The 19,485-nt window shown below is 36.0% G+C and overlaps 1 protein-coding gene across 1 annotated transcript in view; it reads left to right on the top strand.

Moving 5' to 3' along the window:
* Positions 1-17,930, top strand: part of LOC119779182 (importin-11-like) — a 41,963-nt gene extending 24,033 nt beyond the window's left edge. Inside the window, exons 9-11 of the mRNA XM_038278741.1 lie at positions 255-302; positions 3,537-3,642; positions 17,711-17,930. Coding sequence (XP_038134669.1) covers positions 255-302; positions 3,537-3,642; positions 17,711-17,915 — 359 coding nt within the window. The 3' untranslated portion in view covers positions 17,916-17,930. The remainder of the gene's footprint in view (positions 1-254; positions 303-3,536; positions 3,643-17,710) is intronic.
* The last annotated feature ends 1,555 nt before the right edge of the window (positions 17,931-19,485 follow it).

The raw sequence follows: 19,485 nt of genomic DNA, 5'->3' as shown, positions 1-19,485 counted from the left end.
TGAGGGGGCAGGGAGTTTTCACTGTTATGTAAGCTCTATGCTGAACTTTAAATTTCTTTATTGTTTCTATTGAACATACTGAAGGCTATTGTTTTGATGCTTCATTCTGCAAATATCTACACTTTTTTTTTAATGTAAAACTGAACTTGCAAAGTAAAAATAAAACTGGTTTGGATATTGTAGAGTAAAAATAAAAGTTGCAAAAAAAAAAAACCCTGCAATTTTTTTCATCAGCGTTTGTTGTTTCCCTGCAGGTCCGACCAATGTGGAGGATCCTTTTCAGTTGCTAATGAAGGATGCAGGTTGGTCGAAAGTTCCCTGATCCTGTTCTTTAAAAACTGATAACATTTAATCCACATCTTTTAAAAATATAATTACTATCTTCAATGTGATAAATTATTATACATTTGTTTTTGTAAACAAATATAATTGCATATTTTTACGGGCACTGAATCCCAAATTTTTCACTATGGACTTACTTACTGTATTACCTTATTGCATCTTTTCTTCACTTTTTGTTATATCTCCAGCTCATTTTGGGAAGCATGCCTCTCTGGCAGAGGAGCATGGCCTCTCATTAAGATTTATTTCACACACACACAGATGATGGTGCGCCCTAAAGCGACTCAGTCACCTAGATACTTCTTAGAGACTGCAGAGGTGCCCTGACAGTGTAGATAAAAATGTAAACACCCTGTGGGATGATAAAGCTGTGGTACCGTAGAGGTGGATTGAGAGCTGTGTGTGAACCCAGTGAGGATAATGGTGAATTTATTTGTTTTTAACAAGGATTATTATGTAAAAGAACATCAGGGAGAACCAAGGAGCATTTAGGATTAGCTGAACTAGATTAAATAATAAGGAGACATGTCTTTAAACCTGATTACAGGTTTATAGCCTCACTATACATCAAAGTACTCTGGTTTCTAAGCTGCTTTTTTTTTTTTTTAAACTGATGTTCCCTAATAAACCTCCGAGGCAGTCACAAATCAGCTTTGTTTGATCAGAAGGAATATAAAGTCTGTTTACTCATTGCAGCATCATTGTTTTATAGCCATTAAAGTGCAAGTGGTTATATATGAGGAAAAGCCACACATCTCATATTTTAATTTGAACAAAGAAATGTTTAAGTCGAATACACTATTTTTCCTTTTGACAGCACAACTCTGCTCTACTTTGTGTTGGTCCATTGCATTTTATCCCAACTTAATACATCAAAGCTGGTAGCTTTATGTGACAAATCGTTAAGTGGTGTGAATAGGTCTCTCTTTTTCATTTACTTTATATTATTTATTTATTTATTTGACAGGGACAGTGTACATTAATTAGCATTGCTGCAAATGCATCAGAATTAGCCAAGAGGCTATTTTCATTAAGCATTTGTTTCCAGGAGATTAATTATTAACCAATAATAAAGGAGGGTAACTGCTTTGTTTGGTTTTCAGATTGTATCTTCTGCTAGTTATTAAAAGGAGGTAAGCTAGTTTCATGAATAATTCTAACTTTGTGTTGCAAGAATAATAAAAGGGTGTAAAAATGATGCTGAAAAGTTTTTCCTACAGCTTCCTTCACTTTTTGCCGTTCTCTATAAAGTATCTTTTTTTCTTCAATCAAGAAGCAACCTCATCTGTTTTTTATAAACCTGTGTTACTCTCTGCAGGAGGTGTAGTCCAAGAGGTCTGCTCTTTTCTATTATATGTTGAAAAATATAAAGAATTAAAATTTTTGATTTTAGCGATTCACCGAGAACTTTTATCACCTCCTTAATTTGTAATTTTTACAGGCTGCATGGACAGTGTTACCTTTCACCGCCTGTAATACTGTTCATCAGAGCTGAGCCAGTGTAGTGGAGTAAACCATTAGCCTCCTGAGATGCTTTTTTGGAACCACTATAAATGCAAATGTTTTAATACAGCTCTTGCAAGGGAATCAAATAAAATCAAATAATGTCCAACTAATATTGTCCAAGAATTAACTTTACTGTATCCCTAGGGCATATTAAACTGGGCAAGGAAAAATTAAAACAAGACGCAATGTGAGATATAGCTGAAAAAAAAAAAAAAGGTTGATCATCTATACTTCAACAAATAAAAAAATGGAATCCAGCTAAAATTAAAATTTTTTGATTCCAATAATCTTTTCAATCTGTAGGTTAAAACTTTGAAAATGCTGCAATAGTTTTATGGTAATTGGTTAGAGAACAGATGTTTGTGACTAAACAATATATTAGTATTTTATACTTATTCTGATATAGAATGAATTAAAATATATTTGTCAGATAGTGGGGAAATTTAGCAGTGATACAAGGAAGATTAGATGGAATACACAAGTATCACATGCCATGCTAGATAATATAAAAAAGTACAACAATTCTAGAAATCGGCTTTACAGCAGAAGATAAAAACATGTTTGGTTATCAGTTGAATTAGGAAAAAAAATCTTTCTAGGTTTTTGTTGTCTGGGATATACACCCAGACAAATTTGTCTGAATGCTTTTGTCCAGAGCCATTCTTGAACATTGCTTCAGTTTAATCATAAATGGAAAACCAAGAAGTTTTGTTTTGTAGGTATTGACAGGCTTCACAATGAAGCTCAAAATGAAGCTGACGTACATACTTTTCCCCACTGATGATCCTTGAAGAGTTTCCACAGCACAAATTCAGCTGATTGGAGATGATTAGGACCAGTCTTTTAAATTATCTACAATTTATGATCCACGTCAGAGTGTAAACACCAAGCATGAAATCAAAGGAATCGTTTATAGACATAACTGTGATTGTCTTGAGGCACAAATCACGGAAAAGATCCAGAGACATATCTGCTCCTTTAAAGGTCCCACTGAGTGCAATGTCTTCCCTCATTGTTAAATTTGGAGGTTTGGAACCACCAGGACTCTTCCCCGAGGTGTTGGTCTGCCTACACTCAGCGATCAGGGAGACGGGTCCCAGTAGCTGAAGGTTCAGGGAGCTTCGGCTTAATTAGCAGCGAGTTCTAACTAGCAGCACAGATGCTGCGTGACAGGTGGGACCAATGCCAGCTTTAAAGTATTTTATACTCTTATCAAAGTTTTAGTTCCTATCCCAGTAACAAAAAGAGGTGAGGAAAAACAAATACCTACATTTCAAAATAAAGGCAAATGTGAGAATCCGCCTTCGAACATTTTACCAATTTTGTTTAAATAGATCAAATTTTATAGTGAAATTATTGTATTGACAGAAACACTTAATGCTACATTGGTGTAATGCTTTGCTTTGCACTTGCATTTTGACATTTTATATCCTTTTACAGGCTATAAATAGAAGGGTAGTGTGCTTGAACATATGGAGGCATCTGTTTGAGTTATCCATGTAACATGTCTGGTGCATACCCATAATCCTTTGCTTTTGCATCAGCTAATAAAGACAACCAAGATGGAAGCCCATTTGATACAATGCTGTTCCCTTCCAATTCATTTATTTATTTATTTTTCCAGCATCTACTACTCTATCTGCTGCCACAGGCTGATGCAGTTTTCTCTTGTTTTTTTTTTTTTTTAGTTTACAATGCTGTGGGGTTGGCAGCATATGAACTGTTTGACAATGTGGACTTTGACCAGTGGTTCAAGAATCAGCTGCTTGGAGAGCTGCAAGTCAGCCATCACAGGTATTTTTCCTAAATGTCTATGTTTGTATTTCTATAGTTGTAATGTCTATAGATGTCTATTGATTTCAAAAAACAAAAAAGAAATCCTTTTTTAATGAAAACTTAAAGGAATAGTACACCCAAAACATGATTAGCCTTCATTTTCTACTCACCCCCATGCTGAACAACACCCTGGAGTACTTTTTTGATATCTCAAATGCATCTGGAGATCTGGGGGGCTTCTTGCTGTCTGCTGACATTCAAATAATGGAGGTGCCCAGCGCCCGAGGCAGAAAGGTCCATAAAAGTCCACAAAAAACGTTTCAATATTCCTCCATACTGCTCTTCCAATGTATTCCAAGTGTCCTGAGTGGGTAGCATCCAGAATTTACTCGAAACGAAGTCATTTAGAATGTTTTAGAGCATAAACAGTAGTGTATAGGATTTCCTGAAAGCGCGCACCTGCGCGATCCCGACGCTACGGAAGCCGGCAGACCAAACCAGCGCATTCAGCTCGGCAAAGAACTCATGCTCTTCCTCAACACTGAAGTCCTCAGACATTTTTCTTTCGTTGTTACTTTCTTTGCACAGGTAAACGGCACATTTGTTCTTCTACGCTTGCATTATTGGCAGAGCAGACGCTGAATGCGCACTTTCATCTGGTTTGGTCTGCCGGCTTCCGTAGCCTCGTGATCGCGCATGTGCGTGCTTTCAGAAAATCCTATACACTACTGTTTATGCTCTAAAAAACATTCTAAATGACTTTGTTTCGAGTAAATTCTGGATGCTACCCACTCAGGACACTTGGAATACATTGGACGAGCAGTATGGAGGAATATTGACACGTTTTTGTGGACTTTTATGGACCTTTCTGTCTCGGGCGCCATAGACCTCCATTATTGGAATGTCAGCAGACAGCAAGAAGCCTCCCAGATCTCCAGATGCATTTGAGATATCAAAAAAGTACTCCAGGGTGTTGTTCAGCATGGGGGTGAGTAGAAAATGAAGGCTAATCATGTTTTGGGTGTACTATTCCTTTAAGTCAAAAAACATTTATGATAGTTATTGCATTGCACACAAGGAGTTCTTAGGGCAAATAACTTGCAGACATCAGTAAGTTGGGCTTTAGTTTTACCTTTTTGTATTGAAAAGGAGAATTTGGTTATTTTCTATGAGAGATGAGAAATGACAAAAAAAATGAATATGAAAATAGCTAAATACACATTAATAAATATATATGCATGTGATCATATACATGGACATGAAAATAAATAATTTCACATATGAATAAATTAATACACATATAACCGTATAAATGAACACATATAAATGCATAAGTAAGTGAATAATTAAGTAAATATGATTTGGTACTGAAAAAAGGCAAATTCTTTTTTTTTTTTGCTTCTCTTAATTCTCCATTTATTTGCGCATTTTTATGTATTGTCCCATTTTGTGTATACATACATTTATATTTATTTATTCATTATTTCTGGGTGTGCTTTTTGTTGCACCATCACAAGTTTCAGCCGTGTTGTTTTTTGTTTTAAATGTCTACCGGCTGAAAACCATAAATCCACATTCGGTGGCCGAATTTTTGGTGACTCCTCGGTTTATTTATACATTTTCATATTTATTTTCTCTTTGGTCATGTTTTGTCCCTCATAGTTTTGTTAAATTTTTTTTAACTCCTTGTTTTGTTCTTGTCTGCCTTTTAATTTGAATTTCTCTTTTAATTTTTTGCTTCCTTTATATTGATGGAGTTAAAGGGAGAGTAAAGCATCTTATTAATTATTTGAAGTTATGAAATTATTTTTTCTCGCTTTGATCCATTTGAGCATCAATTGCAGGGTTAATTAACTATTAACCTCTTAAAACATCTGACTGCAGCCAGTAGCATGTTGAAAGCATTCAAAAAGTTCCAAAGTAACAAGCTAAATATGAGCTTTTGTCCAATATTTTATTAATGACCGCTTAGGGCCAGCATTTATTAAAAATGACAAAATATTAAAAATTGGTCTCCAATTTTGGCTCTTAGAAGTTTACACACCTCTGTTCATTTCCAGGAGGCCCTGATAAATAATTTCCTAACTTCCAAATTCTCTCTTAATACATCTAATTTAAGCATAAAAACTAATTGGTTTTGGCAAAACATAAAAAGACAACCTGGTAACATAACTGTGCAGAGTTTGACACAATTATTTTTTCCTGCATTTAGTTTTCTTTGGTTATCCCATAAACATGCCTCCTTCTGAGTGTAGCATGTTCACCAGTAAGTCATAGGTCACAGAGACGCACAGGATGGACTGACGTACACAGACTATAACTAAAGCAATCTAGAGAGACCAATTTACCTAACAGTTTTTGAAATGTGGGAGGAGATAACTGCCCAGAGAGAAGCGTACAGGCACTATGGAGAACATCAAATACAATTAGGCATTGTCTGGACCTTTTCATGGTATCATTGAGAGAATATAGAAAATGAAAGGATAGAAAAAGTCTGGTTATAAGTTTTTAAGTAAAAAAAAAAAAAAAAAAAAAAAAGAGCAAAAACATGCTGAAATTTGAAGATGTGCGTGTGATCAGCTGCATGCTTCCTGACTGAGTGAGCTGCTTTAATGCATTTGAGTGAAAAAGGGGAGGGAGATGGAGCTGCAAAAGTCATGAGGGTGTGTTTGAAATAAAGAACAGAGAAGTGTCCTTCACCCCCTGTGCCTGAAATAAACAACACAAAAAGCCCAGAGCACTCGGAAGTTCGTCCACTCGGGTTAGTGTTGACGTCAGAGAGCGGGCACGTTGATGTCACCCACGCTGTCCAGGTGTGAACAAACCCTTGACTTATGTGTGTCCATAATCCTTTGTTCTCTCCAGGGGTTCGTTTGCACTGTAATGTCATTGAATTGATTCAATATAAAAACATTAAATGCATGCTTATTTTCTACAAGGTAACTCGAATGTTTGAATACTTTTTGTTTCGGGGATGTGTAGAAATGTGTTGGAAATTGTTTTATTGGATTTTTTTCCTAAGCTTGTTTAGGAACATGCTCTATCTTCTCGGTTTTTTCCAGTAGCCCGCCTACTGGATCAGACACCCCCACTTATCTTTCGTGTATCTGCTAGAAATAAGGAATGTGTCATTTTTTCAATTACGATTCTTATATTCTCTTACTCCCTGGTCGGGGATCCACTCTGCCCCATTCTTTTGTAATAGCTTTGCACAGGCTATTAACTTTATATTTATCAGATATTGGTTTTTATAGAACCATCTGTTAAATTCAGAATAAACTGATCTAATAGTATGTCATATTAATATGATATATCCTATCCACGTCTGTTCAATGTTGTATATCCTCCTCTTTAGAGCATTCGTAGCTTTAATGCTTTTTTGTTATTATTTTACGTTTAGTGTAGGTGCTTGGCATCTTTTTACATTTATTATTTTGAGTAATTTCTTGAATAACCTAACATGCTCTCTTTTCTTTTCAAAATCTCCTCCACACTTATGCACAAAGCAAGCACCCATGGGGCTAAAATCTCTGGGACTTTGGTAATTAGTAGTTTACATTAAATGGGACTAAACTCTCAGCCAGCCTTGGGCAGTTTTGTGAAAGTTGCAAATGAAAGTGCATATGTTCCAAAAAAAAAAAAAAAAAAAAAAAGCTGTCTTATGTAATTTTGACCTCTTTAACCTTTTAAGCCTATTAACCAGAGTAAACAGACTCTAATTGGTGATTAAAGAAAAATATAAGTTTGGATTTAAACCAGCTTTTTAAATGATGGCTGGAACCAACATCTTTTTGAAATGTTTATCCTGTTTAAAGGCAATGTAGAAGAAAAGAACACTGCTTTTCTTTGCATTATTTATCAAACAAGCTAAGAGAACAGCCTTGAATATTAACCTGAGATATTTTTAATGTTACTGAAGTGAGCTGTGTTTTTCTCTAAAGCTGTCTGTGCATTTTTTTTTCTACTTACAATGTCATGAATTTTCATCTTGAACTGTTTTATTTCATAATTTTTTGCAGGAGAACAATGTTTCATCAATCTCAAAGGGATGAAAACCTCGGCTTGTGATTGTAGCAATCAGAAACTCAGCAATTTCTCTTACATACTGTGTGTTAATGCATAATCTATTTTATTTTAATCTGAAGTAAAAGGCATTAGAAGAAGAGGTATTATTTTACTCTCTGAGAGAAAAGTAATATTTATTCTTTATGCACTCCTTAAATCTACAGGAAATACATTACATTTTCTTTATTTATCATGTTTAAGGAATCAGTGGCCCTGTTCTTGCACTTAATACAATTTAGTATTTATTGGCAAAAATGCAACATTTAAAGTAGCTTTTAAACTTTTAAAGTCTGATTAATTTTTTCTGTTTAACTGGATGAATGATTTCAACTTCTCATATGCATTATAATGCATTTTATGAATGTTTTTGCTCCTAAAAATTCAAAATATGTTTAGAATTTTATATTTGGGGTGTATTTATCTCCATTTCAACGAAAAGGGGAATTTAGAAATTCATTTTGAACCTTTTTTCGACAGTTGACTGAAGGGCTCCAGCAGTACGTCCGTCTACAGAAGAGTCGAACCCAAAATGACTTTTTGAAAGGAAATCCTTCCCCCTATTAAATTACCTGCTTCAGCAAATCGGATACATTGAACAAATTGGCTGTATTTATGTGGCCATTTTAGTCACACACATACACGCACACACAGCATTTAGAGCACTTATGAGTGTGTCATCTGATTTCACTCTCAATAGAGCACAGAGTTATGCCCCATCCCTCATATTTGTTGGGAACTTGGGGTTAAGTGCCTTGCCCAGGTGTAGTTCGACATGATGGAGGAGGAAGCTCCGATTAAGCCTTATTTGCAACAATAGCACAAGTATATTTCTTAATGTGAAAAAGATGCCCTGATCAATTATAACCGACAATTGTACATCTCAAAGTGGCAAAATTCTACATTTCAGTGATATCTGAACATGAATGGCTTTATTTTTACTTGACAAAATTCCTTAGAAATATATCTTTAAGGAGCAAATAATATGGCTGTGTACAGACATTTTTGGTCACCTTTGGTCTTGGTTGCAACCGAATTTATTTATATTAACATTTTCCAATACAGCATTTACATAAAAATGGCAAAAAACCCCTGATGATTAACTTTGCCGTTTTCTGAGTTAAAGGAAAAATCGTTAATGCTACCCTGACAGTCTTACAGTTTATTGTGACAGGTAACCACCCTTTCTTTTTGTTCATCTCCAGATTAAACCATTAAAAATAGTTCCTAATGACAATTTAAAGGTATTTTCTTAGAATTTGTCAAGATTTTATGTTTATCAAATCTGGACTTTTTATGTCCCTGAACTTTTTAGCCACCTTCCCTTTTGTATGCTGCTGTGCCCTTCACAGATATTTTGTGTTTTATGATTAACTGACCTTCTAGGGGTTAAAATCATGCTCTAGATACATAGTCTGAGTAGCAGCTGAGTGGCGTAATAACTAGGTAAAACTGAAGGTTGCTTAGGCTGCTTTCATTTCAAACTGCTCAAGGCTTTTAGCATTCAGACCTGATTGCATCTTCTTCAGTGCTGACTAAGTGTTTATATTAAAGGTCACATATAAGCACCTAGAGGCCCTCGAGGACCACATATGGTGCCCTCAGCGTCTTCTGAAAGCAGAACAACTTGTCAGTGAGCTAAGTTTGACATTTTTTTTATAAATTCTGTTGCACTTCTTTATAAATCTGTTGAAACTGAAACATCTTTTTTATAAATTCAGTCCACCTGGATGTGGTATATTTGATAACCCAGAGCTGTACCTTTCCTGGAGATCCAGTTTCGGTTATAATGTATGAGTTTCACAGGAAGGTGATGCACAGAAGAACAAGACTTTAAGAACAAACAAACAAACAAAAAAAACATTCACTGGCTTTGCTGCTTGATTTTACTCAAATAACAGAAGTCAGTTTATTCTTGTTTTATGGTTCTGTTCAATAGAAAGACAAATTAGGGGGAAACTAGTTAAAATAGATATTCTTTCATAGCTTTTTTTGTCCGCTGGGATGTGCTTTTGACACACACTGGTTCATATGTTCAGAGAGATGTTATTGGAGTCATTATGTTTTCCCCTACAGGCAGGTCAATATATCTTGTTTTTCAATCCACTCCAGTCTGAATATTTCATGCAAGTGATTTATTTGTATTAAGTTCCTTTTTGCAATGTGATATTGGTAATGGCTAATAAACTCCAGCAGCTTCTTGGCCTGAAATATTTATCTAACTTTGAGAAATCTTATGAGAAGCAGAATAACAATAGTTATTTTATCTCCACCAGAAGACACATTCAAAGGAGGATTTTTCTTTTTTCGGCCGCTTCATTCGTCTGGTGAACATTTGTCGCTGTTGGCAGAACAATCCAAGCTGCTCTTCTGTTTGTTAATCTTGCCCCATTGGGGGATGTTTGGTCTTATCTTCACATTCTTTTTCATATTCACATCACTTAAAATCAAAATGGTAACTGCAGCAGTATAATTTATGTTTAGCTTAAAATATTTCTCCTTTGATTTTCAATGTCATAGCAGTTGAAACCAAACTTCTATCCATATTGTAGACTTCTGGGGTTTTACTTCTCCTAGGCTCACATTTTGTCTATGACAGGTGAGATGCTGTCTCCTTGGCCAAGGATATCCTTGAAGCCCTATTGATTTTTATTCCCCTCATCACATCTAGTTGTGAATCAATTCATGGCACATTTTGTGTGATTCATTGATCTTGCTAGTCCTCAGCTATCCCTATCATCAATCAATAAATATAAAAAACAGGATCAGTTTGCTGTTGTCTCATTGATAAAGAAGATAATATTTTCTAAAGTTTGCTCCACCTACAGTAGGTCTTGCTAAATCAACACTTTATTTATTATAAGCCACTGGAATTGCAAAGGTTCTGAAATTTAGCCTCTTGCCTTGTAAAAATGTCATTTTATGGCTTTTTGGAAAATGAGTAATGGGCTTTCCTGTCCCATACAGAGAAGATGCAAGATAATCCTTTATATATTTTAAACTGGATTGTGTTTACATACAGATGGGACAGCAAGTCTAGTTCACAACCTCACTTTTTCTTATAGCTCTGTGTTCATATTGTTCTTCCTTTTTTGGCAAATGAGTGAATAATGCAGATGTATTACCAATAATACAGAAAAAGGCCTTTTTCTATTTGCCTCTATGTTTCCTCACAACAACTGGTTCTTGCATATTTACAGATTTTTAATTTAAAGGAAACTTTCAAGGTTGCACGAATTTGCAAACAGCATTTAAATTCTAACATAACATGAGTTTAAGGGCCATTTACGTGACAGTAGCTAGGCATGCCCCAGGGAAACTTACAGTTCAACATGTCATACGTCTGAGACAATCTAACAATTAAGATCTACATTCAGTTATACAAATGGTCACATATATTTCAAGACTATTGAACCAGTATTTTGTATCTCATATGCATGCATGCGGAGGGGAATGAATGAAGGTTCACCACTATTTTTTTAAATCCCTATAGTATAAGGCTAAAAATGAATTACAACATACATTTTGTGGGTTTTTAATTCCTTGTAATTTCACTGAGGGTGCTTCAGTAACAGGATTTTTCTCTTGCCATTGGAACAGAGCGTAACAGCCCTGTCCCTCCCCCACCTGTCTCAAGATTACTATTGGTCAGCCAAAGAAGAATCCTGCACTTTTCCTTTGTTTATAAGAAAGATACATTTGACTGTTGGGGAATATTTGCAGTCACATAAAAACATTGAAAATGTCACTCATAGTGCGGAAAACCAAAGCAAGCCATCCCTTACTTGTTACGAAAACAATACAGTTGGTGGGCAGCAGGTGTCATGTCTGGTAATCAAACGTTTGAAATTCAGGTGGCCCTCGTTAGGTGATCGTGAAAGAATCCTACTGTTGAACTTCGTGCTTCGTCCTTTTGCATGCACAAACAAGGGAATTCTTCTTTTTCTCTGGCATTACTTATGGATGAATGAGTCTGACCAGCGCCATCTCTCTAATGTGGGGTTTTTGGTAGTACAGTGTGAGCAGTCAAATCACAACAGAGCATCTGATCTTACAGTATAAGGATTATATCTAAGCTTTGAGCTTTTAAACCCTCTGGTTTCAGCGTACAGTTTTTGCTGTAGTTGAGAACGATGGAAAATACCACCTTTAGATTAATACAGAAAGGCCACCAGAGCAGCTAGATTGATACATTTTAAATTTGATTAAAAACTGCAAAAGACAAAATTAATAATAAGCAAATTCAACTACTGCAAAATTTAGCTAGTGTTTATTGTACGATTTTGCTGTGGTTTGTATATGTTCAATCTAACTAATGATAAATCAAACTTACTTTTTCTTTAACAGTCAATATACATCAGTCTTTTGGCATTTATAGGAATACTTCTTACCCTTAATTATTAGTCAATAATGCAGTGCAATAATGGCGAGGTATCATCTGCATGATTTTAGTATTTGCCAATATTGGCTTTAAAACTATCTGACATTGACTATTCCACCAATGTATCTTACAGATGTAAAAAAACAAAAAAAAAATAAAAACCTTATGTAAATATAAAACCACTCAATGGCCTGCATATAGATTGCAAATAGATCGCAAAACCTGCATATAGATTTGCATTTAATCCACCTCTTACCCTTGTGTGTTCATATCGAACACATTTTGGGCATTAAGGAATCTGATTTACATGGAAAGTCTATAGGGGATGGCGTTGCAAAGTCCAGTGGGACGTCTGAGCATTGAAAGCGACGCATCCGAATGTTCCACCGTCAGAGTGTTTGACGCAGGATTTCAGAAAATTAAACTTTTGCCTCTGGTGGCTGAGGAGCGTCAACCAATCAGAAAAGCTGATCCAGGATGAACACCAAATGCATGCCGTTATCGTTTCTGAAGCATCTGCATATAAAAAATAAACAAACATAAAGGGGTTAAATTCCAGAGGTTAAAAAACAACTGGAACTGGTATTTGCTGTTTTTACCACAAACCTTAAGAACTCTTATATTCACTTCTAGCCCCTACGAATGGCAGCGGGTTAGGGCAGCAGAGAGCTTTCAGTGCTGCTTCCCTGTGGTGTGCTGGAGTTCTGGCGCTCCGAAATGCATATTTTAGTAGGATCGTAATCCTGATTAACGGACTCCACAGATGAAATTTGGAGGTGGATCTCTCTTAAAAATGTGTTTAAACCTTTTTTCCAACTCATCAAAGTAAATAAAGCCAAGGTGCTCTCTAGCTTGAATCTACAGAACAGAGCAGATCAACGACCAGAGTGGCGAGCATCCAGAGTGTCGAAACGTCAAAAAATCTAGACCAGCGTTTTATCCAGAATCCAAATTTTGGTGTTTTAGCATTTTTGATGACCAAAATGCTTTCGATGTGAACACTATTGCTTATTCGTTTCATTTTAAATACACAGAGAAATATGAAAATATTGGTAGGAAGAAAAGCACTCCATAAAAGGCAGCAGATTTTGCCCCATATTGTTACTTACACCTATAGGTAAAACGTGCACATGATATGGATCATTAACAAATTTGAATACATTTTTCCTTTGCATAAGTTTACACACAAAGTTCATATGTTTTTAATTGGTCAGGCTAACAAACCAACGTTTAATTTGAGCTCGATGCTGAGGCTGTCAATAATCACTGCTGCCACCGTCTGGTTTAGTGGGGAACTGCTTGATCTGCCACATATCCCTATCTCACAATCCAAGAATCTAAGAACAATTTGTAACCAGATTGTGATCTGGATCATCATCAAAATGTAATTGATGGTTCTTCTGGCATGAAGGACACCTTTGGAAAAGAAAAAGTCATCAAATTCTATCTATAACTTTTCAGGTTATCCTGTACACACACAGAGACAGACAGAAAGGCACTCACACTGAAAAAAAAACAACCTCTTTAGTGGAAGTAAATATTCCCCATCTTAGCTCCTCTATATATTTGTCACTGTAGCATACACACTTGGGCCACCAGAAGAGCCAGGTTGCAATAGATTTTTATTTTTTTTGTAAAAGGAATTTCACCACCAGTGCCCTAGCTCCTACACACAGTGTTGCACCTTTTTAGAATCAACACAACTGTCACTGACCAGCAACGCTCTAAAATATGAGATCTTACACCTTGCAATACATATTACAGTGATAGAAAATCTGCAAACCAGTCTATTAGATTGTTGGGGATATCTGAGGCTAATGGTCTTTTGCTCGAGTGCTCCACCTTCAAATTAACGAGCAATATATCTTCCCCAACATCAACTTTATTCATAGAGAAACATCAACATGACCAAAGAGCTGTAAGCAAAATATACAGCAGTCATATGATACAATTAAGGCAATATTAAAAACAGTAAATCAATCAAAAATTTGTTGGTATTCTGTTTTGTGTTCTGCCCTTAGGCAAATGCGTGAATTCTCAAAGTAGTAATAATGACTACAGTCTGGAAGTGGGACAGTAATACTGACGCTTGTATTTTGATTCTATTGCTTCGGGCAAAATGTGGCGGTATGTTGTTGCCGTTACCATCACTGAAAAGGACATTTCTACAGGAAGAAAGAGCTTCTTGTGTCACCTTCACAGACTGTGGATAAAGAGAGGGTGTTTCATCATTCTACTGTCACAGTAGTAGATTGGGAAAAAAAAAAAAAAAACACTTTGGCATTTTGACATTGTCGTTTGCGGCTTGACCTTTTTGCGGTTGAGACTGTTGCCCTCCTGGGTAACCAATGCACACTATGAAATTAGTCTGTATTGGTTCTCTTCATCTTTTCATTACAGCTAGAAATTGACACTGAGGATTGGCTCTTGATTGTCTTCTGTTATATTGCAAACATAAAGTACAGTAATATATTTTGGTATGTTTGCAGTGGGGGAAATGAAATTGAAAGTGAGAAGGAAACACCACACTGACCTTTTTAAATCCATTCAATTACCCAGGCAGTAGTTTCTATAGGTTTTTAAATGAATCAGACAGGTCTGTTGAAAAACCTTTTTTAAACATCTTACCTCACATCTGGTACACTATTGTACCTTTTCTCCCCAATTAAATTTTCTCAGCTGGTAAATAACAACCAAGTAAACAACATATTTAATTGTCAGTTGTTCTTTAGAATAAACTCAATTTAAACCATTTTAGAGCGAAATGTTTTGATATTTTCCATGTATCAGATGAGTCACATTTTTAATCTTACATTTTAATTAAAAGTATTCATCTGTTTTAGTTGTATAAAACAACTCAGATCATGATTTTAATGTTTCGATTTATGCAGATAAGTTGGTTTCTTGCCAACTACTATACACAAGTAAAATAGACAATAGAAGTAAACACCTGGTGCAAGGGTTATATAAAAACAGTTTTTCCCTTTCTGTTTAGTCCATATTTTGTTCAGATTACCCATGTGTTTCTGAGATTGATAAACAGAGGTATATGACAGCTTTGTGAAGTAATGTGGGAGGACAGGTATGGTGTGGGTGAGTCATATCAGACCTGTGACTGATGGACAGGAACCCCTGTCTGCCTTACCATTCACCTGTTCCCATTCAGAGTGTGATAAAATAAGCACTATCAACTGCAGCCTCCTCAGCTGCATCAGGTATTACGTCCTTCACAAATTATTGTTCACTTGCAGCATTAGAGTTATCCATTTAAAGCCTGGCACAGCAATCTCATTTGAGCTTAGAAGACACAGTGACTAAATAATGATTTCAGTCCAGAAGGCACAGCTCATGTTTCTCCATTTAGTGGCTGCTACCAAAACTGAGTAGATTAAAGGTTATGAGACTCATAACATTGCGTCAAAAAAGTTGCCTCGTTTTTTTTCTTTCATCAAGAATTATCAGCCAGGAGGCGCTATCAGTAGGCTGACAGTGGATTTGCATTTACCCAGAATACCAATTGAAACATTTCATTCTTCACATTTTACTACATTTTTCCAACTGATCAAAATAACGGCCTTTATTTTTCATTGAGTTTGAGTCCTTATTTTGTCAACATTTCACAGTACTAGACAATAAGAAATACAGTAATACAGCGTTTTGATTGGGAACAAATCATGATATAAAATGAATGAACGAAATAAAATACATTTAAGGGTAACCGCTAGTGTTAACGGGGCATTCATTTCTGATGTGAAAATTAGGATTTCTGAATTCCCCTGATTTTGAGTAACGGTCTGGAAAGCTAAATTTAAACTGTAGACCTCAAGTTTAATTTCATTAAGCCGGGCATACACTGTGCAATTTTTTTTTTCAATCGTTGCACGCAGCTACAGCTCACAATGTGTGGCGCTACTTGTAGCAGAAGAGGAATATGAAGCTCACTAGAGTGAACCTCGCTGCCTTGGCAATTTACACTATAATCTATATTTGTGTGTTCCTTTTGGTTTCATCAATCAACCAAACTTTTATTTGAAACACAAATTACTTTTGCAGAAATTAAAATAAGAAATCAACATGTAAGCAACCTTCAAGAAATTCACCAAACAATAAATTGATATAACTATGTGATAGAACTGAGGAAACACCACTGCAATGCAGTTTAAAAAAAACACCAGAGGTATAGTTTAGGTATATTTTTTTATTAACATTTTCTAAAATTATGCCAGAAAATCAAATTCAATTGGAAAACACATACATACACACAAGTTAATAGGCTGGTTTAATACAATTTAGAGAAATGCATTTCTGTTTTACGTTAATAATGGGAAAAAAATAACCATACTTATTTTAACTTCTTGTTATTGACTTGCTTTAGCTTAACTGTGATATCAGACATCTTTATGAATGCATATTGTATAAGGGACAAAACATCCCTATATTAATGTGAAGAGACTCTTCAGCAATCCTTCATTACACAAAATAAAATGTATTCCTTCAGACTGAATAGCTACTCCTCAGTTGTTAGCAGTGGAATTTATGCAGGATCATGTGCTCAGCTAAAATGCCCAGTTCCATCCTAGCACAGGAGACATGCTGCCATATCAACATTTGGATATATGTGTATATCGATGGTTTTGATGTAGAGAGATTATGGATCAGCTTATCATGTTAAGGTAATGAAGGTAGTTCAAACCTTAATTTGGCTTAATGTGGGAGATAATTGTAAAAATTAAAAAGAAAAGTTTTACCTTATCTGACATAGACCAGTAATACACTAACACACTTGTTGTTTTGGAACGAGGATTCATGCTGTTGTTAAGACTCTTCTGGATAGTTGCCTAGTTGCTGGTCTCTCTCTTGTCTCCCAGTGGATATTTGACAACAGACCAACAAGTGTGTTCTCTCCTATCCTTTATCTTTCCATTTTTCAGCTCATTCCTGTCTCTATTCCACCGTTTCTGTCGAGACTGTCCCTTGACACGATTCTTCTTCTTCCTCAGAATTTTAAAGGGCAGATGCTCTGGGACACTCGCCCAAAACAACTGTTGAAAAAAAAACAAACAAACCCATCACTGATAGACATGCAGGGCAGAGCAATTTAATTCATAACACACACCATGAGGCCCAGATGGGTTTTTAAAGCCTTCTGGTTTTCTATTTCTTCTGCTTAGAGTTCCCTGCTTTTACCATTCCTCTGACTTCTTCTGTTGAGCTGTTATTGTTGTTTTAACCATTCTGATGTTATTTTTACATCTTCACTGTATTCTATTCTCTGTTTTACAAATCATATATAATAACTTTTGGGCTGTATGTCTCATGGGAAGTATACGTTTAAGTAGAGTAAATTTTTTTTTAAAAGTACACAGTGTAAATTTGACATATTTAAGATGCTCAACAGAGAAACTATTTTGAACTCTTTGTATTAAAAGAATGCAGCAGTGTTTATCGTAGATTATAACCAGCCTTCTATTTTCTAAATAATAGAACAATTTTTATTTTTTTACAAACTAAAATATTTTCCCTTTGATAAATCATGGTAATATTCTCTGAATTGTATCCGTGCTCAAATTTGACCTCTAATTCTTTATAATAAACCATTTCAAATGAGACGGAACTAATTGCCGGCCTTTCCCTCCCTTTCAGGTACAAGCTGATACGAAGACGAGTCATCTGGCTGATAGGGCAATGGATCTCCGTCAAATTTAAATCAGATCTTCGGCCTTTGCTCTATGAGGTGATCCTAAGCCTCATGCAGGATCCTGACCTGGTGGTAAGCAAACTGAGAACACAGCTGCATTTCTTTCCTTTTGTGTCAGTAAGGATTTTTTCTCTTTATCCCCATTTCTGACAGTCATTTGAGAGTAGATATTTCTCACCAATCATATGATTAAAAAGGTAAGACCTCCCTTTAAAATTAGTTGGTATCATACATAAGCCTACAACCTCTAGTGTCAGACTAGGAAGCTTTTATAGTCATTAATGGCCTGTACTTATATAGCGCTTTTTCAAGTCAGGAGACTTGACGATAGCGCTTTACACTACTTTCAGTCATTCACCCATTCACACACACACTCACACACTGATGGTGGCAAGCTACATTGTAGCCACAGCTGCCCTGGGGCTCACTGACAGAAGCGGGGCTGCCGTACACTGGCGCCACCGGGCCCTCTGACCGCCATCAGTAGACAATGCAGGTGAAGTGTCTTGCCCAAGGACACAACGACACTGAAAGTCCGAGCCGGGGGTTGAACAGTCAATCCTTCGATTTCAGGGCAAACTCCTACATCCAACGCCACTGTCGCCCATTACACTTTCACAAGTACAGAGCAACGAAATTAACTCTCTGCATTTAACCCATCCCCTTGGGGAGAAGTGGGCTGTCATTGTCATTGTCATTGTCACTACCCGGGGAGCAGTATGAGGTTGAGGGTCTTTGCTTAGGGACCCAGAGTGTCAGTCTGTGGGAGGGGGACTTGAACTCAGAACCTCTGGATTCCAAGCGCATTTCCCCAACCACTAGGCCACCATTCCCCTAGAATTGAAAATCAAAAACTACAAGCTACAAAAAAGTATAGAGATTTACCCTTGTGAAAAGTACAGCTTCATTCAGTTACATAAGTAATAATTGTATCTTTCAGTTTTAATATATGGACCTATCATGTTTTACAAAAGCAGCACCGCTGTGTCTTTAAAGTTTACTTCCCGCATCTCTCCGTTTTAAGACCCTTATCAAATCCTTTCCATCAGACTTGGACTCTCTATTGTTGGGTGATTTATTGATGAATTGATGAACCTTACCTTATGCATACTCTAATAACTTTGCAGAGATAGATAGCTAGTAAATAATCTCCAAGTATCACAAAATTGTCACATTTTCTTTGTGTCTTTTTAGATTTACCGCTGACTACCTTTTTAAACTTGTAAAGATTTGAAAAGGTTTCAGTTAATTTAAAGCAAAAACTTCTCCGTCCTTATTCTTTTTGGCTGTGTTCTTGATAAACTTGTTCTACTATTGGAATAGTGTTATTTCATAGACAGCTTTGCCACAAATGTAATTTTGCCACTACTTAATTTCATGAGCAAAAGACTTGATTGATGACTTATTTTTAAACCATTTATAGGAGAAGATATCAATGATTCTTTGTGATGCTCAGATTAAAATCGAAGTAAACCAAGTTAAATCTGTCTCTTTGAACCACTTTTTTGAAAACCGCTTTCTAATCCTTTCTCTTACCTCATTATTTTAATAAAAGCCTTTTCAGATGAATGATTATTTGGATTCCCTCAGCTATGCACAATACATTTTAATGAAATAGTAATAAGATTTCCTTAGCCTGAAGCAAAGAATGTGGTTGAGGTATGTATTGACAGCGGTTTGTCAACAAAACAACAGAAAAACCACCAGGTAGAATTTCAAG

The sequence above is a fragment of the Cyprinodon tularosa genome, unplaced genomic scaffold, assembly GCF_016077235.1.
Source record: "Cyprinodon tularosa strain WSP-4 unplaced genomic scaffold, ASM1607723v1 ctg1432, whole genome shotgun sequence".
Classification (NCBI taxonomy): domain Eukaryota; kingdom Metazoa; phylum Chordata; class Actinopteri; order Cyprinodontiformes; family Cyprinodontidae; genus Cyprinodon; species Cyprinodon tularosa.
The sequence above is the reverse complement of the archived record's forward strand: the minus strand, read 5'-3'. Positions and strand labels throughout refer to the sequence as shown.